This window comes from Solea solea, chromosome 13 (assembly GCF_958295425.1).
Source record: "Solea solea chromosome 13, fSolSol10.1, whole genome shotgun sequence".
Taxonomy (NCBI): Eukaryota; Metazoa; Chordata; class Actinopteri; order Pleuronectiformes; family Soleidae; genus Solea; species Solea solea.
The window spans coordinates 10,177,183-10,203,638 of NC_081146.1; the positions used below are offsets into that span (position 1 = coordinate 10,177,183).

Here is a 26,456-nt window from a genome sequence, read left to right on the forward strand (position 1 = left end):
ACATGTAAGGATAATCTTTTGGGTCATGATTGCGAAGAAGCATTTGTAGTGCATATAGTGGAGTGAGAGCTTAAACCAGAGGTTGAAGTAAAAGTACTGGTCTAAAAATGTACTAAAGTTAAAGTAAAAAAAGTAGCTTGCTTAAAATTAACTCTGACTAAAAGTTACTTAGTTACTTCTTTCAGAAGGTTGGGGTTCTTTCTTGTGTAGTTAAGAAAGGACAAAGGGGGCACAAATCTTTACAAAAAAACCTTTACAAATTAAAGTGCTAAAATAAAATATGTAAACACATCATGTATCAGTCAAAATGGGTCAAAGGTCACAAATGCTTGGACTTTCCCACTCACTCAGGGACCTTAATTAGTGCCAATTCACCTGTCTTCATCGTTCACCTGTCCTCATCGTTCACCTGTCATCGTTCACTGCCACAGTTTCCAGTGTGTCAATTTATTTATTTTTTAATTCAGGCCAACATTTTTTACTCAGTAACAAATGTGATTTAAAACATAGTAAAGTAAAGCACATCCAAAAAAACATACTTAAATAAAAGTAAAATTCCAAATTCCAAAAATTACTTTAAAGAGTACAAGTACACAAAAAACGTACCCCATTTACAGTAACTGTGACTTCATCACTTCCAAAGACTTGAGCAGCTGCTGTGTGAAATAGGCATGATGTTTGTCTGTCAGTTCTGAAATAGTTAAAGACATAATCAGACACAGCTCCCACACATCCATCCATTGTTGGAAAGCTGTGGGGGCCAAATGTTGTTCCAGGTTTTTTGTTGGCACATTCTGGTGCGTGTATAGCTTAAGGGGAAATAGGGGAAATAATTTAGTGTCCAGCTTTTATTCTTGTCAAACTTTTGGCAAAATAGATAAATGAACAAAATGAATTCATCAAACGACACATGCTAACTCTTACTCATATCAAATATCATTAGTTTAGATAAAGGGACCACTTTCAAACACACCAACAACACAATCACAGTCACTGACCTTCAGAACCCTCTAAGCTGCAATATTTGAACAATTTTATTTTCAACTGCACCGCATCAAAAACAAAAACAATTTCTCAAACCCAAAGTGCCCAAAGCCAAAATCAGTTGCAGCGACTTGTCTTAATCAATTATCCAGATTTCACCACAGTGTATTCAGCGCCTTTGTTCAGAGTTTGCAGGCTAATTACAGGCAGGACTTGCTTAAAGCTGTTATTTTCCAGATGGCAGCCAGGCAGACTAAAGAACGGTTTAGTCCCACCATGTGCTCACACTGAGCACACATAGTGAGCACTTAGCCTTCAGATGGCATAGAGCTGCAATAGGCCGGGCTGAACTTAAAGGGGTCATGGTCAAAGTACGTTTGGCTTAGGAAGAAAAGCCTTAGATTCCCATGGCCCAGAAAGCATGCTCTGTACTCAAAGGGGAAAGCCTTGTATCCAGACATGCACAGATCAGACTAAGCTTTGGTTGCAGATGGGTCAGTTTCCTGCAGTCAACGGGGGGAAAGATGAGGTTTAAGGAGTTGAATCCTGATTGGATGTAGGGCAGATCTAAAGTTAAAAGTGTACAGCTGTGAGAGCGAGAGAGAGAGAGAGAGAGAGAGAGAGAGAGAGAGAGAGAGAGAGAGAGAAAGAGAGTAAAAGGTCAACAGACTGGATTCGGTGGTTTGTGCAGTTGCACCCGACGAGAGTAGACAGTCAGCAGCTGCACAGTGACAAGGAGATTTACCAAAGCAAAGGTCTTCTAACCACTCAAGGCTGAGATACTGTTCAGCTGTCTACTTGCTGAAAAGTGCACCCAGAGCTGGGTCACTGTTTACAGCCTTCACACTTTTGTGATAAAAACATGGAAGAGACGTGTCCATCACAAACTCCACACATGACTCTGGTTGGTGGATCGTGAGGAGTCAAAAGAAGCCTCGTCTTCACCCCACCCCTCGAGTTAAGTCAAGTCAAAGGAGAGGTCCTCGTTTGGGTTCATTGGATGGAGATGGGCAGCTGTGACAGGAAACACTTAGTATTAGGAGGAAGTAAGATAAAGGGGATGCATGACAAAGGCACGCCACAAGAAAGCAAACGATCCAAGCAGACAACAGCACTCGTTGCTTTGTGGGAAAAGTACTGAGAGGGTTTGTTAAAAAAGTACAACTTTTGGATCAAAACAGCATTTTTTTCCAGGCATAAGAAAAAGAGCCTTATATTAAGTTAACTTAAGTACTTAAGTCTGCTGACAAATAAAGAATACTCAACCTTGGGGTATTAAAATTGTTAAAATAAAGAACCTAACCTTCAAAAGGAGTGAACAATTTCATCCTTTTGTTTATAAAAGCTCTCTGTAAGAGCTGATTGACATTTCCCCCCCATGAAAAAACTTAATTTAACTTTACTCACATTTTACTTTGCCCAAAGTCAACTTTTCTCCATCAGCCTCAAAAACTCAGAAGAACAAAACACCCACACTGAGACAAGAAATAAAAGTCACACAGGGAGAGAGTGGGAGAAAAGAAGATGCAGGGGGAGGGGGGTTGTTTTATGGGTTCAAAGGCGATCTTTTCGTCTTTCCACTCTTATTCATTCACTTTGTGCCACGTTGGCCCCTGAGGGAATGGGAGCTTGCTTGTCACTGGTGCCATTCACTTGTCAGTCAGCATGATACAGGATCCTACGGGCTCCATGATGTGGAGCGGAAACCCCCGGCCAAAAGGCACACATGAGATGAAGTGAGCACCCGTTTATGCTGGCAACCAAAACACCTCCATGAAACTGACTAAACCTGACTAAACCTGACTACACCTGAAAACTGCCGCTCTGGTCCTGACAAAACCATATTTTTTATATTTATCTAAAACCTCTTTCATACACATCATCAATTATTTGAAGTTTGTGTTTGTCTCATTAGTTAAAGCTGTAGGGTGTAAATTTGTATATATATATATATATATATATATATACACACACACATATATTCACATATATATACACATATATACATATATACACACATATATATATATATACATATATATATATATATACACATATATATATAAAAAGCAGCAAATGGTTAGAATATGGACGAAGAGTCACTGCTCTGCTCAGACTCACCTGAGGACGTGGGAAAGTCTGATGCCACTGTCCGCCTCCTTGGCTGAAAAGGTCAAGAAGCAACCAAAAAGGTTTCCTCATAGTCCTGACTCTTCTCTGTCAGTCAGTATGTTAACATGCACAGTTTCATCGAGCTAAGGCCATCGTATGCCTGAGAAAGGCAATCGGACAACTTGCCGAGTCCGTGTACACATGCGGAGGAGAAAATGGATTATTATTGGCCGTGTACGTCTGACTACGCCTCCGTAGGTGGCGCTGTATCTATAAGCTAGTGCAAGTTTCGTACCTGCTGTGATATAAATTAGACCGAGCATGGCTCTTGTAGTTGCCGTGTTGTACCGCAGTTTATACGTCGTCTCCTTCTACTTCCAGGTCAAAGACCAGGGAGGAAATTTCGGTGCATGCGCAGGACGCCAAGTCTGACTTCAGTCCGACTAAGCGTATACATGCAGGAATAATCGGACTATGAATGATATTATCCAGGTATGTCGGTCCGACAAAGAAAACCAATCAAGCTTTAGCTCATGAGCGACACCAACAGTGTTTTGGCAACAGAAGTTACAAAGTGGAGCTTGGCACCACATCAATATCACACATACACAGTGCCATACACTTTATTGTCCTCATGGGGCAATTTGTTTAAAGCTCAGTGGTGCTGCATATATCCACCTATTCATCACATAAGGCTTCAAACTTGGCAGGTGACTTATGGAGAGACTTACATCTCGACATTGGCGTGAACCGCTTCCGGTCCCTCTCACACAAGCAGGCACAATCAATAAACAAACGCACACATTCAACACAGTCAACAATCAAAATAAGTAAAGTAAAATAAAAACATTAACATTATTACCCAGCTGTCAACACTGCAATGGACATATTTGCACTTAACTCAATATTGCACAGACCCACCTATTGCACTCCAGGTAGTATTGCACAGAAATGAACGGCATATAACAGCACGGACAGATCTTTATGTCTTTTCCAAACTCTTATTAAAATGCTGATGAAAAACAGCACAAATAGGATTTTAAAACAATTTTATATAAAAGAGAACAATTATCCACAGAGATTTACCACCAAGACTCATCAGGGAATTACTGTAATACATCCACAAATAATAAATGCAGCTTTTGCAAAGTATACTGTAGATGAATAAACAGCGAGTAAACTCACCTTTTACTTATTCACTGTGTAGTCAGAGATTCAGCGTCGATTTCACATACAGACCATACATTTAAAGCTGGTACACTTTGGTTACACTTGGTTTTTATGTTTTTAAATTATATAAAGTGGAAAATAGTTAGTATTTAAATTTAACTTACACTTACATGGGGCATTATTAAGTCATACTGTAATTAATAATTGGACACCTGTCAAAATCTGCATTATAATTTTGTTTTATTACAAAATTAGATTTATGAATACACTGGTTTCAGTATTAAATACAGTACTATTGCTATGTTTTTACAATGTAGTCAGATCCTTCCTCGTATTTCATTATCATTTTACCCCTTTTTTCTTTTTTGTAACTCGAAAGGATAGGATTTGTCCGCAGGTTTATTTTCTTATATGTAACATTATAACAATAGCAACAATTGTAGTGATCTTATTTGGTCTTTCGTCTTTTTTGTTTGTTTGTTATGTGCTTATTCTTTTATTTAACACATTTCTTTAACACAAACCAGTTCTATCTAACTCCACAACAGGAAAAAAAAAAAAAGAAAAAACACCCCCAGAGATCCCCAAAGTCTGGAAAGACAGTCCCGTTAACATAACACGTGCAAAGCTATTTTTAACCTCCTAAAAACATTGATTTCTCATCACTCACAGGACTATAAGTCTGCGTGAATTATAAGGTTAAGCCTGCAAATTCACTCTTGACAGTGGAAACAGGAATTTGACAACAATTCCACTTCCAGATGCTAGAAAATGTTACTTCAGCGCTCCGTGCATGAATCTTTCCGACGACAAGTAGTGAAACAAATACTCCGAGGATATGTGTTCATTCTCTGTCACTTTATAGACATGAGGCATATAACTACCCCCCTCCAGCCCTCCGTGCCAGAACGACGTATAGAATAACATGGAGAAAAGTACCTAGGGCACAATATAAGTGTTCTGAAACAGGAGACAGATCCAGGTCTGCTGTCCAGACTCCTCTGTTACACATGAAAAGTCACTAATACGCGGCCACTGCTTCGCACACATACAAGACATGAACTCCACAGGGGAAGTCACTCCGCAGCCAAATTGATTCAGTATGTGAAACTGAATCAGATGTGAAGGCAGCGTGTGGGGCAGATGAAGATGCTGCATGGAGGAGCTATAGTGACACTAAATTCAGTTCAGTTCAGTTCAGACGTTATTAAAGACTCACGAAAAGGGCAGACAAAATTAATTACTCAACTGCAACTCATATACAGGCTGTCACACCAGTGTTTTCGGAGCATGAATGAGTAATGGAAGCGGCTCTTCCTCGGGCTGGTTAATGCCTCTGTGACGCTGTTTTCAAACTCATCCAGGTGACTCATAAAACTGTACATTAGATTAGAGCTGCAGCTAACGATTACTTTCATAATCGATTAATCTGTCGATTATTTTCTCGATTAATCGATTGGTCCATAAAATATCAGAAAACCTTAAAAAAATGTTGATCGGTGTTTGTCAAACCTGCAAATGTCTTGTTTTGTCCACAAACCAAAATGATTGACTTTTAATGATTTCTTTGTTATCCAGAGCAAAGAAATGAAGAAAATATTCATATCTAAGAAGTTTAAACGATTGAAAATTTTGTTTTAATCATGAAAAAAGCTTCAAACTGATTCATCGATTATCAAAATAGTTGTCGAAAAATTTAGTAATCGATTAATCGATTAATCGTTTCAGCTCTACATTAGATTTCCTAGTGCCTCATATGAAGGGACATCAATGGACACCAAAGTTGACTGGTACTTTGCTACCGTGGAGCATGAAGCAGCAGCCTCATTGCATCACTCTAAACCACCATGAGCTTCTTTATACTCTATATACAATTGCAACAAAAACAAATATTTAATACTGTAGGAGCCATTCTGATCATTTAGCCCGGTTATCAGGTCTTTGTGATTGTTTACATGTTGATTTTTTTTTACCGCAACACTACACACGTTTACAAATACTTGCACTTGCCAGTTTATCCACCTTAAAGCGAACGATCAAAAGACTGTGGATATTGTAGCACCGTCGCTTGGGGACGAGGGATCACTACGGGGAGAGGATGCAGCGTGTGTAGCAGGCCGCAGTGATGGGGCAGATGAACGAGTGCCACTTTTGGATTTAGAAGGCATGTTGGTCAGGAAGTAGAAATGTTAGATATGACTGAAAACAAAACAAAAACAGCTACAAAATGTGCCTCTGAAATAGTTTTTCAGAACACTCCGAATGTTACGTGCTACTCCATTGATCGCCCAGCTGCTCCCTCATCAGAATCTTAATGCATAATGTTCGATAGACAAAGGGAATTCAACCCAAAGACTGAGTTTGTCTGGACATCCATTCATTGAAGCACTGAAGTGGCTAAACTTGGACTGATGAGTCACTAGACACACGTTAAACAATGACGGAACAGCTTATAAGCTTGAACATAAAGCTTTAAACGTCAATACATATCTTTGTAAAGAATTGCACATCTCTTACTCCATAATGCGCTGCTGCATGTACGTCTGCACCACATATGGCAATGACGTCTAAGAAAGCCCTTTGTAAAAATGTGGTCAATCAATCAGTCAGTAATGAGCCAACGTAAAATTGCTCACCCACCAGACCAGCCATCAATATACTGTTTCACTGAACACTGCTCCCCATACAACAAGATTAACACTCGGTAAGAATAACAGGACCGGCGTGAATGTCCTTGTCCTGGCTGTAACTGGAGAGCTGCGGGGTGGTATTGAGGGAATGCTGGGGGCCCTTCATGTGAAAAGAGTCCAGTCAGGCTTTGCCTGAGCCACACAGACCTGCACTCACTCTATCCACAGCCCCTCACAGCAGGGTCCAGCCATCTGGACTCATTTCTGCTCTGACAGTGTGACTCTCAAGGCCCATGTGCATGAGGGCTACACTCACACTGGGCCCCAGGAATGTGCCTGTCTGGGAGGGAACTGGGGAGATTTAAGGGATGACGGTACAACGCCGTATATCTTTTCACGCTGCACTTCGGAGCATGTCATTTCATCAACATCTGTATTTCATTTTTAGTGCCCTGGACAATCTTGAGTTCAGTCAGTTTGGCTGTAGGCACAAAAAAGGGCTTCAAATCACTTCATTATTGCCTGTTGTTGAGTCATTTAAGGTAGAGACATTCCCTTGAACTCAATCCCCCTAAAATCCAGGTTGTCATTAAAAATATTTTCACTGCTCTGTTATAGTTTGCAAAGGAGTTTAGTGGTTTTAGAGTTATTTGTGGATGTAGAAATGATCAGTGCTGGTTATGTATATTATACACACACACACATTCTATATTCACAGTCTCAGTTTGAATTTGTTGCATGTCAAACCTCATATCTATGGTCTGTATTTACTATTAAAGATGTAAATAGTATTAAGGCCTCTGATCTTTGCCATCTTGTGTTTCCAGGCTGAAATATGGTTTGATTAAGAGTTCCAAAAATGATCCACACTGTAGCAGAGCAGTTCATTCAGGCAGGACCTCACTACGAGCGCTGCTGCCTTTCCCGCGCCTGAAGCGACAGCTCGGACCTATTGGTGTTTGGTTACTATGACAACTAATACTAAAACCCAAAAGCAGCCGAAGGGAAGGGGTCACAGGGCAACAGCAGGCCATGCAGCAGATAACCAACATGTCCTGCCTCGTTTTCAAGGACTACTAATACACCAGTATGTGCAGCTATAGACGTAATGTAATGTAAAGTAGAAAATCTTTCCCATAAGCAACATATCGTATTATATCACAATACATACAAATGATAGAAAACATGTTTTTCAAGTGCTTGACTTTATGATGTTTTATACTTGCTTGTTGGGATTGTGCCAGTTGTGGTTAGTGGAAAAGTTAATTAATAGTTAATGAATGTGCAGAATTCACAGTAAATTATGTTTGACTGACAAAACATTTCAAAAACTAATCACAATCACAAAAGTGCATCAGTTTCACACAAACATGTGCAGACTGTTAAATTCTACTATGAGCTAAACCTTTTTTTTCTCCAGACTTTTTCCAAGGCTTTCAAACTAAATTCTAGACTTTTCAAGGTCTGGAAAACAGTGTTTCACATATTTTCAAGAACTGTGCAAGCATCCTGTACATCACTGGAACTATCCCCTCATAAACAAGTTCATGAATTGTAAACAGAAGCTCTGACACACTGAAAATATTTTTCAAAAACAATAAAAACAAACAAACGAAAGACTACCTTAAGTACTGGTGCCACTAGATGAACTAATTCATAATAAACTTACTTAATTTTAGTAGTACCAGTTGAAGTATTTTTAAAAGTTTGTTAATTATAAAACTTTTAATTCTTAAATGACTAGAGAGGAGTGTTAATTCTTGAGACCATCTTCAAACACAGTGTTAATAATTAACAGCATTTTAACTTTATCAATAAAGTACCCATGTATTTCCTGTGGATCATACAACGGTCTACCTCCCACGTGACGTGTCCAGTGCACATGGGAGCACATGTGGCAGGTCTAAAATGGCCAGGCATTGATTTGCAACCTGCACAGGACCTGTGTCCTGTCCCCACTGAGACTGAGATCAATAAGGTTCTTTTCTGAGGACGATATAAACCACATTCTTCTTCTGTGCAGGCGCCTGGCAGCTTTTTTCCACTGAAACCACTTTTAATTACACCCTCAGGGTCTCGCCAGTGTTTTGTCATTGAAAATGAAACTCATTCCCACACCATGTCGTGGTGCTGCTTGTACTACAGGCGTCCCTGCCGTGGTGGTCCATAAGTACGTGTCACGAACACTGTTACATAATCCTACCTTGAGGATGAAAGGGTATCATCACAGACAATCCTGCATATGTGGCACTTTCAAAGTGACTCCACCATGTAGTTGCATAAATCCATTGTCATTAGCTACTCTGGTGCAGGAGAGTTCTTCTTTTCTTTTCTTTTTTTTTTTTTGTCACACAGTCCAAAACAAGCCCGCTGCGTCTCCTAGTGGTGTGTTACAGAACCGTGTGGAGTAAGTTGTTGTAAAAGGGTAAACTTGATCGAGGGGGTGGGCCTAGCAGGGCTGCTTATTTGACCAATCCGCAGCTTTGTGGTCTCTGATTGGCTAAAAGGAGACTGTCAATCAAACGCTGCGGAGGCTGTTTTGCTGTGATGTCCTCAGTGTGTTCTGGAAGGCTGTGGAGAGCAGATCTGCTCCGTGAAAACAGTGTTCCTGCAGAAACTGCAGAGAGACCGTCAGCTTCAATAAAAATGAAAATAACACAATATATACAAACACGTCAATGCAAGTAAAAGTGTTGAATTGATTTGAAGTATTTGCAGCACAGATTTTTTTATTACACTGTTATACCTTTTTAAGCATAAAAAGTAAAATTCTATTTTATTTTATTATAATATTATCATCAGATATTTATATTTTAAATTTTTTATATTGAAGCATGAAGCTGTATGTTAATATTTTATTTTTATTTTAGTTGTTACATAGTTTTACTAACTTACATCACAGTTGCAGAATAACTTATTATTGAAATAATAAGTTCTAAGTAATAGTATAGCAAATAAAATATAATTATATATGAAAATATCTAAATATAAACAAAGATACAAGTATAGGTCATGTACCTATATGTACATATATATGTATGTGTAGATATATAGACATACACACACATGTTGATTATATTTCTGATTGACTAATTGATTGAGTGATTTTTGAACATAAATTAATTAACACTTTATTATGGTATTTTTTTTACAAATAAATATCCGTCTTTATTTTATTTTTTCAATAATATTTTTTGAAGTTGAGTTTTTTAATAATTTAAAAACTCAATGCACAGGAAACACACTATAAATAAAACACAAACAACATATTTTTACATAATTTTACAACAAAGAAATTTATAATAGTACATAATAAATTGTATATAGTAGTTTCCATTGATAAAAATCCAAACTATGAAAGAATCCTAAAACCCTGGAACAGTTCTGGTCTCGTCGTGCCAGGATCTCTCCGCTGTCATACCCAGCTGACGCCCTTGGGTGGCGGGGCTGTTCCACAGCACAGGACGGGGACGGACGAGCGCACTGCGCCCTGATTGGTCGGCGACGTGCGCGTCCCCGTCGTCTCCTCCCGGTTTTCCTGGCATGACCTTTTCCCTTGGCAACCACTTCCTCCGAGCATCCTCGGCCATCTTTAATCTGGGGCCATTCATGAAAAGTTGTTTGGCTCATGTAAACACGCCGAGCAAAACATTTGCGCACAAAGCGGCGGCATCGACGGCGCCGGTGCGCACGTTTCCAGCTGCACGCCAAACAGAACAGAGCAGAGCAGCAGAGCAACAGACTGTCCGCAGAGACTCACTAAACACCGACAGCGTACGTGCAGATCGTTCATTACAGCTCGTCTCGTGTGCACTCGTGTGTTTACGCGCTGTCTGCACACAACGTTCTTTTTTTTACCAACACTGTCCGAGCGACACACACACACACACGTGTTTGTTCTGTGTGTGTGTGTGTGTGTGTGTGTGGACAGTAACGTGTTGCGTTTGAGGCTGAGTCAGTCCATGTTGTTGTGCTCCTGAAACAAACAGCAGGTGGAGCGCTGGATTCGGCGCTGAGAGCAGAGCAGAGGACTCACCACTGCCATGTTTGGTGTGCACAGATCCCAGCAGCAGGGACATTAAAGTGTTTATATGTCTCCCGTCTGTGAGCAGGTCCAACAAAAACTAAAAGTGGACAGTGTGAGACTGTTTCTGTTGTCACGTCGCCTGGGATACAAAGCTGGCTGTCATTCATTTCTTGTTTCCGTTTGTTTTTGTTGTGTTCACGGCAGGATGAGAAAGAAGCAGACTGCCAAACAGAGGAAGACAGAGGAGACTACAGTTGTCCAGGAGTTTGTGGTAGAAAAGATCATTCGCCGCAGAGTCTTTAATGGAAGAGTCGAGTACTTTCTGAAGTGGAAGGGCTTCACAGAGTGAGTGAGCTGTCCCAGAATCATGTATTTATTTATTAATGCAATGAATACATTTTTACTTATAGGCATCTACATATAACTAGCAGAGAACACTCTGGACTTACAACCCAAATCCCTGCATCCATGCACCTTTATCACTGTAGTGTATGTTCTAATTTTTTACACGATATTATTCTATAATGTTTTATTGAACTGAGTCTTGACTTAAAGACACTATCATTAAACAAATCACACCTATATCTATCTTTAAAAAAGACATTCCCAAGTATTTTCCTATATTTTATTTGACTAAATGCTTTTCTTTCAGCATCAGTGTCTGGCCCGGCACATGATTTAACAAATCTGATCTTAAATTATTTGCTTATCTTCACAAAAAATGTACATTCAATACCCAATTCAGAGCGTTTTATTCTGAAAAAATATGAATTTATTTAAATAGATTATGTTGCTAGAATTGACAGTTAATCTAAAGTAAATGTTTAACACTGCTGTTGTCATGGGGACAACCAGGTTTTGGGGAGTAAATGTAAACGTTAAATAACTACTTGCATATGTTCGGCTCAAAGAAGAAGCAGTAATTCTTGAAAGTGAAATCCTGCACAATAAATATTAACAGTACGAGTACGTATCTCACTCGCGTTTGTCTTCGTTACAAGCTGGTGATTAAAGATACGTCCACATTATTGTTAGTTTAAGGCAGCAAACGTGGGTTTTTTGTATCTGACTGAAGACAGACAATAATCTGGCCCAAATATTCAAATGCTTACAAAAAAATTGGCCCTCGACCACATTTACTTGATCCCTGATATATATTATTACTATATATTACTGTCTATGTCTGTCACCTTTCGAAACACCCAAGGTCACCTTACAAGGCCGCGTTAGACAGCAGTAAAGCAGTAAAAGTAATGGAAAAACAGGTTTACAGTCTGTAAAGTCACTGTGCAGGTTTCATGTGACCACATCTGACAGAATTTTAATGTTTTATAGACAAAGTTTGAAAAGATACATATGGGAGTTCCTGATTCGGGGGGAGGCGGAGCTCTAGCCTCCACGGTGGTCAAGCGGGCGAGGTGTGACAGTGCGCAGGAGTTCAGAGAGAAACAGAGGAGAGAGGTTATGGATGGCCTTAAAAGTGAAGAGCAGAAAGTTGAAGTCAATGCAGTGTTTAATAGGGAGCCAATGAAGGATGTTGAAGGACACAAGTGACATGATTAATGAAGGGGGTTCTGCTCGTGTTGTTTTTGTTTTCTTCCTCTCCTCCTCCTCCTCCTCCTCCTGATATAAATTTACAGTGCAGAAAACACATGGGAACCTGAGGACAATCTGGACTGTCCGGAACTCATTGAAGAGTTTCTGAGAAACACCCACCACTCTGAGGAAAATGAGGAAGAGTTAATTCCCAAAGAAGAAATGACAGAGCAAGAGACAGAAATTGTGAGTATGAGGGCCCGGGATGCAGTTCTGCAAAGTGTCTCTATGTTTGGTTGTTTCCATGTTATTTACAGAATATCTGTAATGAGGAAAATAAACAACAACAACAAGCCATTATTAGAATCCTTTCATAGAGTGAGTTTTTCTCACAAGTGGCATAAAAGCCTCCAACCACATTGGTAGACCTTAGTTCCTGCTTTTTTGAGAGTTTTAAGACTGAATATAAAATCAAATGGTGTGTGAAGGTGGTTAGTTTCACAATGCCCCTGAAAGTGAAAGTTAAATTTCCTGTTTTCACAATGAAGTTGTACAGTTCACGAAAATCCATTCTAACTCTTGTGCTTCTCTTGCTGTCCCTCTCTTCCTTCTCCCTCTCTTCCTTCTCTCTCTCTCTCTCCCTCCACAGTCCTGTTTGCAGCAGCAGGCTCACACCTTACAGAGAGACGGCGACATGCTCGAGCCAAGCGATGAGCAGTCAGATGCCCCCACCGACCTCAGCACTTACCTCGTGCCTGAATGCATCATCGGCTCCACAGACAGACAGGGAGAGCTCATGTTCCTTGTCAAATGGTAACTCCACTGCTTCCCCTTTTGCTCTGAAGGATTTTCAGTGGTTAGGCAAACGCCAAAACGCAACAGAAAGCAAAAAAAAAGAAAAATCTTTGCTTGTTCAGCAAAGATGATGAAATATCTAATGTCAAATGTTTTTATCTTGACGTTTTTTTGTTATTCAGTGAACTTGCAACTGATCAAACATGTAACCAGCCACTTTATTAGGTACACAGGACACCTAATTAAGTGTCAGATGTCACACCTGCTGTGTTCTGCTGCTGCTGTAACCCATCTGCTTCAAGGTTCCGCGCGTGCTGCGTTCACAGGTTGTCTGCTGCACACATAGGCTTTAACAAGTGGTTGCTTGACTGTTGCCTTTCTATCGTTTGCTAAAGAGTGTGGCTTTTCTCCTCTGACCTCTGGCATTAACAAGGGATTTTTGTCCAAAGAGCTGCTGCTCATGAGATAGTTTCTCTTTTTTTTGGACCTTTGTAAAGCCTAGAGATGCTTGTGCGTGAAACTCCCAATCAACTAGATCTTAACTACACCATGCCACACTCAAAGTCGCCTAAATCACATTTCTTTCCCATTCTGATGCATGGTCCGAACTTCACCAGGTTCTCTTGACCATGTTTACATGCCTAAATGCATCATGTGATCGGCTGGTTAGAGATTTGTATTAACAAGCAGTTAAACAGGTGTACCTAATAAAGTGGCGTGTGAGTGTGCAGTTTAATTTACTGAGCGTCCTGAGAAATTTGTGCTAAACAAGTTCATTTAACAACACTGTTTAGGAAAGAACTGACCGTAGCTCTTATGGAGAGGACTACACTAAGTGTTTATCAGATTCAATGTAACAAAACCCAAAATACACGTGACATTTGAGTAATCTCGGTTGAAATGGATACCTTTTGCTAAAAAGAGCCTTATAAAAAGGGAGAGTTGAACTCTGAAAGATGTGGGCATTTAGAAGGCTTGAGTTTATTGAACTGGGTCCCGTCTGCTGGCACAGTGAACACAAGCTGCTTCCAAAAACAATCCCTCATTCAATCACTCAGCAAAAAAATTAACCTTGTGCCACTTTGGCCACGATACATCACAACGTTGTGTTAATCGAATACAAGCTAACCTTTCCTTCGCACCCTAATTTGAACCGTTTGTGATGTGCAAAGACATACATTTGTTGTTTATATGATTATATGATTTCACAGTAATAAAGTCCTCCCCTCATAACATTCTAAACCACTGTACGGTGTTTTCATGGTTCATAAGCCTCTTATCACAGGCATCTGTTTCTCACATGGAACTTGTAGCGACGTGCCCTCGCATACAAAGCACAATCTTAAATCTTGATCCACAAAAGGAGCTAAAATCAATAGAGGTTTTCCTCTCCTGCTGCTTGACGTCACAATAATAAAAATGTGATATTGAATAAATGAATAAATCTGCGGTTTAGTCCCCGTCAGCCGTTCACCTTACAATAGCCTGTCGTTTTCCATGCGTTAAAAGTAAGAGGCAGCCATTTTAATGCCTGCCCTTCTGCTGCGTGTTCTCCCCCCACAGGAAGAACTCGGATGACGTCGCGCTGCTGTCTGCCCGTGAGGCGAGCGCCAGGTGTCCCCAGGTGGTCATCGACTTCTACGAGCGGAAGCTGACCTGGCACTGTGGAGACGAGGAGCAGTGAAGTGTGTTAGTGTGACTGCAGAGGAGAAACCAGTAAACGTGCTGCGTTCTCACCTTAAGTTTAGTCTAAGCCTCCATCGAGTGTCCTCCTCCTCCTCCTCCTCCTCCTCTTCCTCTTCCTCCTCCTCCTCCAGCTGACATTAGAGGCACGCTGTGTGAAATTACATCTCGCTGCAGGTGCAAAAACCTCAGAGAGGGCAAATATTTAGGGCGTCGAGTCCTGTGGTGCTCAATAGGAGGTCACTGTGCCTTCTGTGGAGACTGCGATGGAGACTCAAACTAACCTTTGTGCAGAGCAGCGTAAAAAAGTATAAAAGTCAGACTTGCCTGTAGCAGCTTTGGTCTCGTGACATGTAGCTGACACAGTCACTGTGGACGTGCGTTTTCTTTCGAGACTTACTGTTACTTAGTAATGTAGTATACACTGTATAGCCCTTCACCAGAAGGAGACCTAGTGTGTGTGCATCACTTTGTATAGAGAATTAACTCACTGTACCTCCTGCCCGGGGGTCTGCAACCTGCGGTTATTTAGCCCCTCAGTGGTGGCTCCCTGTAGCTTTGGAAAAAATTATTTATGGGAATAAGTAGCATCTTTTTTTTATTTTCTTTTTTCTTTCAAAGGGAACAAAGTCAGCCTAATCTATTTTATTTATTTAACATTCTGAAACATTCATATGAACATGAAGAAGTATGCATTTGGATTCATGGCCATCTTTGTAAAGGATGAAATCCAAATCAATCCATTATTAATTTAAGTGGGTTATTTTTCACTTAAACAAGGACTTGAGTTTTATTTCAAAGTAGGCCTACACATCCCAGTGTTCTTTTTTTCTCCATTTTTCTTTTGTTTTAACAGGTTAAAAGCAATTCAATTGCAACAGATTTCTTTTTCTAGTTATATATAAAACTTTATACAGCTCCAAAACATGGCTCTTGATAGTGAAGGTTGTAGACCCCCGTTTAGTCCAATTAACTGTTGGTTGTAGCTGATGATTGTGTAGTTGTTTGAACGTGTGTTGTTTAACCATGTTGTTTGTTTTGTTGTGAGGTGTTTTCAGCCACAGCTTTTACTGTGTCTTACTGTACGACCCTTGTTGATGGAGAGTATTTCAAAATGTCACTCAGCACAAATCTTCCCAGATGTGCTGCTATGTACCAAGTGTTTTCTTCTCATGGGGACTGAAATGTCGACTTTTATGTAAAGTAAAAAAAAAATTATTATAATCTTGGTGCTTTTTAAACAAAGTAAAACATAGCGGCAGAATTGTGAAGATTATAAATGCTGATTTCAAAATGTACATTTCGTGAGCCTAACGGTGGCTGAGAAGAGTGTTAAACGTAGCACTTTAGAAATGAGACTGTCTTATTATGAAGGACACTGTAACTACAGAGACATGTACCTGTATCTTGATAGCACTGTCCTGACTCGACATATCTCCCGTTATTGTTATGGGACACTCAGCTGATCCTTCAACCTCCTAAAACACTCCTGCTACTGAACCACTGTAACTGTTGACCATAGATCTGTGAAGTCTCTGTGAATAAAAGGGAAAAAAAACAAAAAAACTTCCCTTTTTTCATGTGTTTGTCATGTTAAATTGTGATGGGAACAGAAGTGAAAGGATTTTTTTTTTAGTGATTTGCCGAACTTTCAGAATGGGGAGGAGCCGTGGTCTTCTGACTTTATATTCACACCTTTGCCCCTGAACAACACACTTTAGGAATCACTACTGGAACACTTGGCGCAGCGTTGTCTGGCTGATTTAACACTACTTAGATTCAAACTTGACATTTTCATGATGGGGGAGGAAACTGACAACATTTTGTACGAGGTAGGACTGGACTTCTGCTTTGAATGTTTACGATAAAAAAAGTGTGTCATAGAAAAGTATTTGCAAGTCTGCATTTAGAAATCTAGAATTCAACTTTTTAGAAGTGTTTTTGTGTCCTGAGCAATACTGGACCTTTTTTTTGGGATTTCCCACCCCCCATATGTTTCATGGGTTGGTCATAATTTAACTTCCTCAATCTGACAATAAAAAACTTCCCTTTTGTTCTAACAGTGCATTCTGCATTCTGAGAGTGTCTCTTACATTTTCCATGCAGCAGGTTGTAAGCGTCTGGGTGCGGGACCCGCGGATACAAAAGAATGACTTTTGGCACGCCTACATAGACTATGAAATTTGTTTGCACGTAAGTAAGAGGATGAGATCTCGTTCTAGACAATCAAACACCAGAGCTTGCCGTAATCCGTGTGTCACTATGTGTTTCAGACTGACAGTGTGTGTTTCAACAAAAAGATCTCAAGAGTGAGGAGGAGGTACAGTGAGTTTGTATGGCTCAGGCAAAAACTGCAAGCAAATTCACAGCTAATGTAAGTTCATTTGTACGTGCACTGAGAAATGGTTTGAGGAGGCCTCTACTTTCAGTTCCCATGTTTACAGTTGTCGTTGCTGCCGTCTCTTGCAGGCTCCAGCTGCCAGAGCTGCCCCCGAAGAATCCGTTCTTCAGTCTGAACAACGCCCAACAGATCACTGAGCGCATGAAAGGGCTCCAGAACTTTTTGACACAGTAAGAAGGACCTCGCGTGATCAATGCACCCATGAACTTTGACATACTGTACTACGAAAAGGCAGATAACAAAAACTGGTGATTCTGTGTTTTCAAAAACCCTGGGTCTCGTGACATGACTGCTGTTTTCACACTATAGCCAGAAATACAAAAATGCAGCATTATTGTTCAGTCATCTTACTTTGTTTTCCAGGATCCTCCAGAGTCCAATGCTGCTGTCCGACAGTTGCTTGCACCTTTTCCTGCAATCGGAGCTCAGAGTGTCCAGGATTGAGGCCTGTGCTGCTGGACGGACCCACTTCTCCGTGACCCAGGCAGTTCAGCGCTGTGGACTGAGAAGGTTCCACTCTGAGGAGGATCTGCAGAAAGACCTCAGCTTGTGTTGTGACTCAGACTCAGACAGGTACTGTACCATGCTTTGGAGTCTTTAGTTCCTCCACTCCCAATATTCAGCTGCTCAAAAGCACTGGAATTGTAATAGCTCTAAGGACAAGAGTTATTTTAAGGAGGTGTAATTTCACCTCCGTCTGACTCATTCGCTAAACAGTGTTTCCCAAACTGTTTACACAGGGACCTACTTTTAAAGATAAGAAACCATTGCAGCCTAATTCACAGAATACGTTGTGACAAGAGCAAATTAATGATTTTACTGCCCTTTCTTTTCCAGGAAAACCTCATTGAGATTAAAAATCTAGCAGCAGCACATTTACCCGGGTTACAGACAAGACAAAACAACAAATCACAGTAACAACAGCTCTTTAACATTCAGCTGTTTTTGTCCATTATTCCTAGCTGATGAGGTTGCATGGTGGAACACACTTTTTTCTAATTCAGTCCAGAGCTTTGGGACAAAAATATGTGATCTTTGACCACTATTAAGAATAATTTAGGGCTTTTCTCTAATAGCAGATATTATTTCAAATAGATTTTGAAAAATCAGTTTGTTTTTTTAGACATTTTTGTTTGCTAAATGAATCACAGCTTCACACATTTGTGGGTCCCTAGTTTCTGGGAATGACTGCTCTTGAATGGCATTTGATTTAGATTTGTTATCTGTGTTATTCCAGCTCCGAGTGTAGAGATCCAGAGCCACAGATTAAAGACTTGGCGATGAACAAAGCAGCGAGCACAACTTTACTTTACTCCAGACGGGAGGAAACCCTCAGCTCCTCTCCTGGTTCTCCATGAAAACAGCATCTTCATTCCGTTTAACCTGTGAAGAAGAAAGTCACCTGTTAGCCCATCACACTGCACTTATAGCCACGTACTTTACTCTTGATGTTCTAATCTTGATGGTTTGAATAATGTACAGTAAATATTAAGAACAATGTAGCTTTCAAATTTCAAAAGAGTATGTTCTGTTTGCACAGTTAAAAAAAAAAGTGGTAGCAGCAATATGCCTGTAGATGGCAGTGTTGTTACATGCATATGTTTGTGTCTGCTGTAACTGTCTGTGTTTACTTCATAAACAAATTGAACAAAATCATTCTGAATGTTGGTCGTTTATAATTTGACACTGTGCAGAAATGTATGGCAAACAATGTGACATGAGCGGAGACGGTGTGACGTCTCCCGGTGGCTGAGCTTCCGCTCTTAATAAAGTGTGGGGAGCTTGTCACATGGTGGCCACTGCAGTGCTTAGCGGTATGACATGTGTAATAGGGTCTCTGCAGAGTTTTCAGACAGCCCCCCCTGTCAGGTGTGTGGCTGGTAGGGATTCCAGTCCAACCCCAGAGGACTCGCTCCTGTCTAAGAGGGGCTGCCAGGTAGACAGGTTTTACTGCTCCCCGCAGAACAAAATGCCAGCTGCACTGACAGGCCGCCTTTTCTATGTGTCACTTTCACTTTGTATTTGTATGAGCCTTTTCACCACTACCACATACTTTATCTCTGGGTGTCTGTGCACGTGCTCCCACAGTGAGCGGCATTGTGCTTATGATTCCTTATGCAGAGGTAACGACCACCAAACCAGAGGAAAGGCAAACCCAGTTAATTAGATCAGCTTTGTCTCTCTCTCTCCCTGCAGCCATTGTGACATTCATTATATATTCAGAAAGGGAGCAGACAAAAGGCTTGTGTTGCGGTGGGGCAGAGAGGTGTTGTCACCTCAGACTCAGTTTGGACAGTAGGAAAGCCCACAAAAATCAAATCTGGGGGGGTGGAACGTCCTTTCTGGAAGACGCGTGGGTGTATATGTGAACCCGTGTGCATCCAGGTATGTTAATGCAGTAAATGCATGTGTCTTCTTTGTCAGTGCTTAACGATGTGGAGCAGCATTGCTCTGCACCTCCCAACACATACTGCGAGGCTGCTGCAGATGTTTGCTTTGGATGGAGATTCAGAAAGGTTTTATGTCCTCTAATACAGCCAGAAAACCTGGCAGCAAAGGTGCTGAAGTAAGAGTACATTTACAGAAATGAGTGCACACGAAAAGCCGCACCAGACTTATACCATTCAATCAAAATATTATTCTTCTATTTTCAGGCCCCTCTTTGGTTTCATTAAATCATAGAATGAGCCTTTTTTTTTCCTCCTGCATAAAAACCAACTCAGGTGATCATTTTAAACCTTTATATTTTACATTTTTCACTGGAACTACTCCAGTGTTTGCAGTCATCATAACAGACACATAAAAAAAAATCATATGACCTACATTTTGTTTTGTTATTATATTGTAGTTTCGATTCGTAGGAGTTTAAAGGTCCAGCGTGTAACATTTAGCAGGGTTTATCGGCCACAATTGAACATGCTACTGATAAGAATGTTTGTAAAAGTGTCAGCTTTTGCAGCCTTGGAATATGCAAATGTACTTTAGGCAAGGGCATAGTTTACGGAGGATGACGTCTTGCACCACCATGTTTCTACAGCAACCAAAATGGACAAACCTAACCATTTGTGTGTGTATTTTATGTTTTAAGCAGAAGCTTAATACACAAAGGAAAACCAAATCCTCTCATATTTTCTTGACGTGCTTGTGAAAGCTTGTGTTTTTTAGACATTAGATGTTACTAATTCTTATGCACCGGTCCTTTAAAATCTTCAATTATATATTTTAAAAAAAACAACATGGTGGTTATTTTACATCCTTGATGTAACATTGTAATAATTCAACTATTTTTAGACCCTTAAAGTTGTATTGGTACAATGGATCAACATCCTTGAACATCCTTGAATTATTGAAGACATTTTTTTCCTTTTGGTTTGTTGTCAAAACTTTAATAACGATGTGTGTGCCAGTGAGCTGATGTACAGATACACAGATAATCTCTGTTGTTTAAGTATCAGTTCCACAAAATGACTTAGCACAGTTAAAAGGGCTCGGTAACAGGGATTGTCACATGGACTTAAATGTTTACATTGTTGGTTTAATCTGACTGGTCCTGCAGTATTGACTCCTCTTTTAATGGTCTGTGACTCTGATCCACTTGCTGTTAACCTTGAGCCACTGTAGCCGAGTCTGTCACTGCCATTACAACACTGACACTGACGGTGTGAAACTGATCAACTGAGTAAATAAAAAAATCGAATTTTCATCATTTCCACAAACATTTGAGCTCAGTTTAATCTAATTACTATGCTTATCGTTTGACACATGAAACTTTAGCAGATAAGATAAAGGAAGACGGCCCCTTTGGGAGATGCCCATCTGCCTCAGACCAAGTCAGCAAAGACTTTCTGCCAGAACAGCTAAAACAAAATCCCACCTTATGTCTGTGATGTTTACACATAACAATGTCTGTTTTGAAATAAACACTGAATCCCCAAAATCAAAAATCCACTTATGGAGAGAACCAAACTGTCAAATTCAAATGCAACAATATGAAATCCCAATCAAGGTTTGTCCACTAAGCCAAAAACAAATTAAAGTATTGAGGAAGATATGCCCCAGTGGAGGCAAATTACAGATAAATCAGAGGGAGCTAATGCATTTTAAGTGCCACATTATACAGAATCCATTAGTAGCTAGAGGAGTTCAGCACCACTTGAGATATTAAATCTCTGTGACTGCAACTCTGTGAAACCAGGATGAGTCGATATCAGAGAAGCCCAGCTGCATTGCCAACAGATACGGGGCGAAGCCTTATAAGGAAGGATGCCAGAGTTACACACCAGCAACAGTGATATTATAATGGCTCAGGCTGCTAATACTGATGTGTGGCTTGTTAAACAGCAAGACAATCACATTCACTGGAGGGGGGGCAGAGGAGGGAGAGACGTAAATGATGTAGAAGTCTGGGATTAATTGAACTGTTAATAGCATAGCGCCTTGGCTCTGAACATTTTTCAATGGTCTTCCACATTTCATGCCAATACTGAGCGCTGATTTACTGAGGGCAACAAGAATCCAACAACCTGACAGCCAAATAGGCATTTTCAGTCATCACATCTATCCTTGTAGCTTTAGTGTGTGTGTGTGTGTGTGTGTGTGTGTGTGTGTGTGTGTGTGTGTGAGAGAGAGAGAGAATGTAACACACCTGCTTCGACCTGTTAAAAACTCAAGGCTGAATCTTTTCTCTCTGTCACTCTACTGTTGCAGATGGAAATGAGCTGCATTAAAAGCTGACCATCATCTATAAAACCTCAGCCTCTCCAACAACTGTGGAACCTTCCCTCGGTGGTTCTGCATGGTTTATACCTGCTACTGTATTTCACCACCACATGCTGTTGCCTTTTGGTGCATGGATGTTGCAATTACTGGGAACGCTCGTGATCACCGTGCCGTGTCGAGCAACAGCTTCTCTTCCCCCGCTGAGGGCTGTTCAGCTTGAAGGCTTCTCCTGGAACAGTGAGAGCCATGAGTGCTTCATAATTTCCTGAAATAATATGGTGTCTAAAACCAGACATGTTCCCCCTTGCAACATTCAGTGGAGAACAAATATGAGGGAAGGGCCTTGTGTTAAGATAAGGCGTCTGCATTTACTTTATATATTAATACACAGTCACAAATGTTCATTAATCCAGGTCAAACACTTTTTCATAGTGAAGAGATTTTACAAACAACATCCCTAATGGCTGTAATGAGTGCAGTCATTAGTGTAATGACTCTGAAATGACATGGACTATTGTAAGATGCCTTCAGTGTCCGTGTCTTTTGCTCATCCTTGAATGAATTTGTGTCTTGGCACAGGGGAACGGCCCCTTAGTGTGCCACAACCTCATGTGTGAATAACTACCTCTCCAGACTAATGTCTTGTTAGAGATGAAGAACGAGTAGAGGGGGAGCTCTTTGGTCAGACGCAGTTCAGCGAATGGAGAGACGGCTGGTGATGGCAGTGAGAGGACGACAGAGGGTGGAGGAACAAGGGGAGGAGAAAAAAAATGGAGGGGTAGAGGGCACCGTCTCTGGAGGCCTCTGTGCTTCGCTGCCAGTGTGTGTAAATCAGCAGGCAGCTCACGGCTGCAATGAGGTAGAAAATAAAAAAAACATAAAAATGTCCAAGTGAAATAAGAGGCAAGGGGAAATCTTTTATGATGAGCCTAAATTCTCCTTACTCTGCAGTAGATCCACTGGCCGGCTCAGCTTGTCTTCTCCAGACACCGTCCATCATCCCAGTGTCTGCATATAGCCACAAATTACTCAAATTACCCCACCTGCTATTCATTTAATACATATGTAATGAGTATCCTAAATTCACATGATTAGCATTCATGGTATGTTAATAGGTCCATGTCAAATTCATTAATATTCACCTAACATTATGTGAACCTACAAACCAGAAAGTCCCAAGTTCTGCAGATCTGGTTCAGTTGTGAGGAGAAGTTCACTAACAAAGTTCCACAGTGATCGTGCATCATTGCTTGAAGATGGGGATTCTTGACCTTTGGGATTTGGATAATAAGCTGGGTTGGATACCATCAAATTCCATAAGTGTGGAAATTCCCATCTCAAAGCTGAGAGGATGTGAGCACTGGAGGACGACATGGGGACAGTTTACTCTAAATAAAGATTATTGAGTCTCTTTGAAAATGTTTTAACATTTTACTGACCTGAAATCCTTTTTTTGCCAGCTCTCCATGAAGTGATCAAATAAATTAATGATTTAAAAATAAAATAGTGAAATAAAACTATACGTTTGCTTTGTCAGTAGGACACACACAGTTAGATGTTACACAATGAGTGAATTCCCCCATTCCGTTTCTGACGTCAGTAAATAAATACAGATCTGCAAGCTGGAGCTGGTCAAACTAGAACAGAAAATAGCATGAATATCCAGTGAGACACATTTGACAGACAAAAGCAATTAAAATGCTTTATATCATGTCATATACACTACAGTATGCAGAGGTGAAAAGAGTACCAAAATATTCTACTCAAGTAAAAGTACCACTATTTAAATACTGATCTCAAAAATGTACTCAAGTTAAAGTTGTTTAAAATGTACTCCTTTCTTTCTTGTGTCCTGCAAAGGGACACAAAGGGACATAAATCTCACATGAATTGTTTTTAATTAAAGGCAAACCTTTACAAATTAAAGCACTGACAAAATTAAATATGTAAACACATAATATAATAATCAGTCAAAACTGGGTCAAAGGTCACAAATGTCCCTCACTCAGGGACCTTAATTAGCATCAGTTCACCTGTCCTCATCGTTGACTGACAAAATTTCCAGAGCATGATTTTTCTTTTTAATTCAATTTTTTTAAATTTAATTTTTACTCAGTAGCAAAGCACAGCACTTCCAAAAAAACATACTTAAGTAAAAGTAAAATTACAAATTATAGAAATGAAGTACACAAAAACCTACTCAATTACAGTGACACGAGTCAATGCAATTCATTCTTCTCCATCTCTGTGTAATGTGATCTGCCTGCCGTTTTGAGGAAGAGGGTGGACAAAGTTACGTAACTGTGTGCCCTTTCTTCAAATGTTGGTCATACTGTACTTTATATTCAATTGTAGGTCAACTGGGAACACAGTTCAACTGACAGTTCAGTAATGTGACATGGTAAAGGCTATGGTAAAATGTGCAAAGAGGCCAAATACTCTGTGACCAAGTCAAAAGTGCAAAATTTAACTTTGTAATACTTTCACAAATGTAAGAATTTGAAAGCTGAAGTGAATTCAAATCAGGATCAAGAGACTCAGGTTGTGTAGTTTGTCTGAAATTGCAAAATGTAGGTCAGTATAATACATTTCATCTGTTTCTGCCATTTGATTATAAGGACCTGATTAACATGCAACTTCCTGGTTGATGTTATAAACTGGGTCACATTCACAAAGGTTTCTGTCACACTGAGGAAAGCTACAAGCTGAGACATGCTCTTGTGTATGCTGCTGTACATTGGCTATTTATTTAAAACTCCAATGTACAACTGCCGTCTTCAAATCACTGCTGGAGCACTGAATGACACCACAGACAAGAAAACACGACACAACACTGCTGCAGTGAGTCAATCCACACTGTGTCAACTCCTCTGTCACACACATTTGTTTTGGTTATAAGTTATCATGACAGCTTCAAGTGTTAAACACAGCCTGAGAGTGCTGACCTACTTTCAGAATATCTTTGGGCCAGCACCCATTTCACACAAGTGGCAGATTCATTTGTCTGGAAATTGCTAAATGTAAACTTCTCCTCCTCTGCTTAAAAAGCCCCAACGCCCCACTGTACACACACCACGGCTCTGCATGCTCGGGTTAGCTGAGCAGGACCTGGATACATACCAAACGTGACACTAAATAGGTGTGATGGCAGCGATCTACTATCCAATGACTCATACTGTATATGTAACTCATCCCCCCCCCCCACTCATACCTTTTCATCCTCTGTCAGGGTGCTGCCTTACAAAAGAGCTGCTATATTACGAGCTGACATTGACAACCTCAATATAGGGTCATCACAACCATCAAATGGAAAAGAGAAGGAGAGGAAGGAATGATCAGTTTGTACAAGACTGGCAGGCAGTCAGCTGCAGTGTTAGGAGGGGACTGTAATTACAGTTAGAGCATCTCTCACATCTCTGACCTCTCCTGATTACAAACTATCCTCCCAGACCACCCGCGGCCATTACTCACCTCACTAACTAGCAGAGTAAATCAGTGGCGGAGCGCTGACCTGATATTAGAGCCACAGACAGAGAGTAAACAGGGCCAGCGTGCAGAGGCTGTAGCCTTGTAAATAATCTGTGTGGAGATGGAGTGGGAGCGAGGCGTGGGAGATGTTTATAGCAGGTGGACAAACACCTGTCACTTTGATAAGCCTGATTTATCCTAAGTGACATGTCAGCACATAGCTCTGCTCTCCCTGTCAGCGTGCACTGCCAACCCAACACTGTGCAACACAAGAGCTGCTTGTTACAATGAGGCACAGAGTGAGTGAGTGAGTGAGTGAGAGAGAGAGAGATGACAAGGCTCCGTGCAGAGGTAACAGCTTCATCATTATCAGCTGGAACATGGCGGCAAGTGAAGTCACCTTTATTTACACAGCACACATCATATACAGGTAAACTGCGTGTGCTTGCTGGTGACGTTTTTAAGGACATGTGCAGGGTGATTATAAACACAGAGCATCAGACACTGGTAGTATGTGGGGAGTGGGGTGCTCGTGATAAATGACCTGTCTGAGGCAACATTAACTAGCCTCCCACTTCCCCTGCTTATAATCCATATTATTACACATTAGATAGTTAAGAAATCATTAAAACAAATGAAAATCTAACAGTCACATCCCAGGAACAGGCTTGTCGTGGTCTTCCTGTTGCCTTCACTTAAAATGCACCACGTCTCCTCACAATGTCATCATAAGCTGGCCGAGGAAACCTTAATTTGTCAGCTGACATGAGTTATGTTAACAGAAACTGACCTCAATTAAGAGTGACTTGCATTTAAAAAGTGTCTATTTCAGATTTTAAGATTTAGACCAGAGGGAGAGGCTTTAATGGAATGCTGACAGTGGGCCAGTTGGAGAGGTAATACATTTCCTGCAAAATGCCAGGGGATACCA

The 26,456-nt window shown here is 40.6% G+C and overlaps 2 protein-coding genes across 4 annotated transcripts; both read left to right on the forward strand.

Annotated features, from left to right (window-relative positions):
* Positions 1-10,455: 10,455 nt before the first annotated feature.
* cbx3b (chromobox homolog 3b) lies at positions 10,456-15,508 on the forward strand. Of its 2 annotated transcripts, none has more exons than XM_058648628.1 (5): positions 10,456-10,670; positions 11,128-11,268; positions 12,564-12,705; positions 13,109-13,272; positions 14,818-15,508. In XM_058648628.1, exons 2-5 carry the CDS (start codon positions 11,129-11,131, stop codon positions 14,936-14,938), a joined length of 567 nt encoding a protein of 188 aa, XP_058504611.1. In that variant the 5' UTR covers positions 10,456-10,670; position 11,128; the 3' UTR covers positions 14,939-15,508. The 2 variants fall into 2 exon arrangements, with proteins under 2 accessions (XP_058504611.1, XP_058504613.1); XM_058648630.1 differs by lacking the exon at positions 10,456-10,670 and adding an exon at positions 10,737-11,008.
* Positions 15,509-15,597: 89 nt separating this feature from the next.
* On the forward strand, positions 15,598-18,882 carry snx10b (sorting nexin 10b). Of its 2 annotated transcripts, XM_058648626.1 has the most exons (6): positions 15,598-16,769; positions 17,044-17,130; positions 17,211-17,311; positions 17,407-17,508; positions 17,702-17,911; positions 18,576-18,882. In XM_058648626.1, the coding sequence occupies exons 1-6, from the start codon at positions 16,734-16,736 to the stop codon at positions 18,694-18,696; spliced, it is 657 nt and encodes a 218-aa protein (XP_058504609.1). In that variant the 5' UTR covers positions 15,598-16,733; the 3' UTR covers positions 18,697-18,882. The 2 variants fall into 2 exon arrangements, with proteins under 2 accessions (XP_058504609.1, XP_058504610.1); XM_058648627.1 differs by lacking the exon at positions 15,598-16,769 and having other exon boundaries at positions 16,789-17,130.
* The last annotated feature ends 7,574 nt before the right edge of the window (positions 18,883-26,456 follow it).

What these genes read in the sequence shown, in the direction of transcription:
- cbx3b (XM_058648628.1), top strand. Translation starts at nt 11,129, where the DNA reads ATGAGAAAGAAGCAGACTGCCAAACAGAGGAAGACAGAGGAGACTACA. An exon ending in AAGTGGAAGGGCTTCACAGA is followed by an intron (nt 11,269 to 12,563) that starts GTGAGTGAGCTG and finishes ATAAATTTACAG; the next exon opens with TGCAGAAAACACATGGGAAC. An exon ending in CTCATGTTCCTTGTCAAATG is followed by an intron (nt 13,273 to 14,817) that starts GTAACTCCACTG and finishes CTCCCCCCACAG; the next exon opens with GAAGAACTCGGATGACGTCG.
- snx10b (XM_058648626.1), top strand. Translation starts at nt 16,734, where the DNA reads ATGATGGGGGAGGAAACTGACAACATTTTGTACGAG. An exon ending in CAAGCAAATTCACAGCTAAT is followed by an intron (nt 17,312 to 17,406) that starts GTAAGTTCATTT and finishes CGTCTCTTGCAG; the next exon opens with GCTCCAGCTGCCAGAGCTGC. An exon ending in CTCCAGAACTTTTTGACACA is followed by an intron (nt 17,509 to 17,701) that starts GTAAGAAGGACC and finishes TTTGTTTTCCAG; the next exon opens with GATCCTCCAGAGTCCAATGC.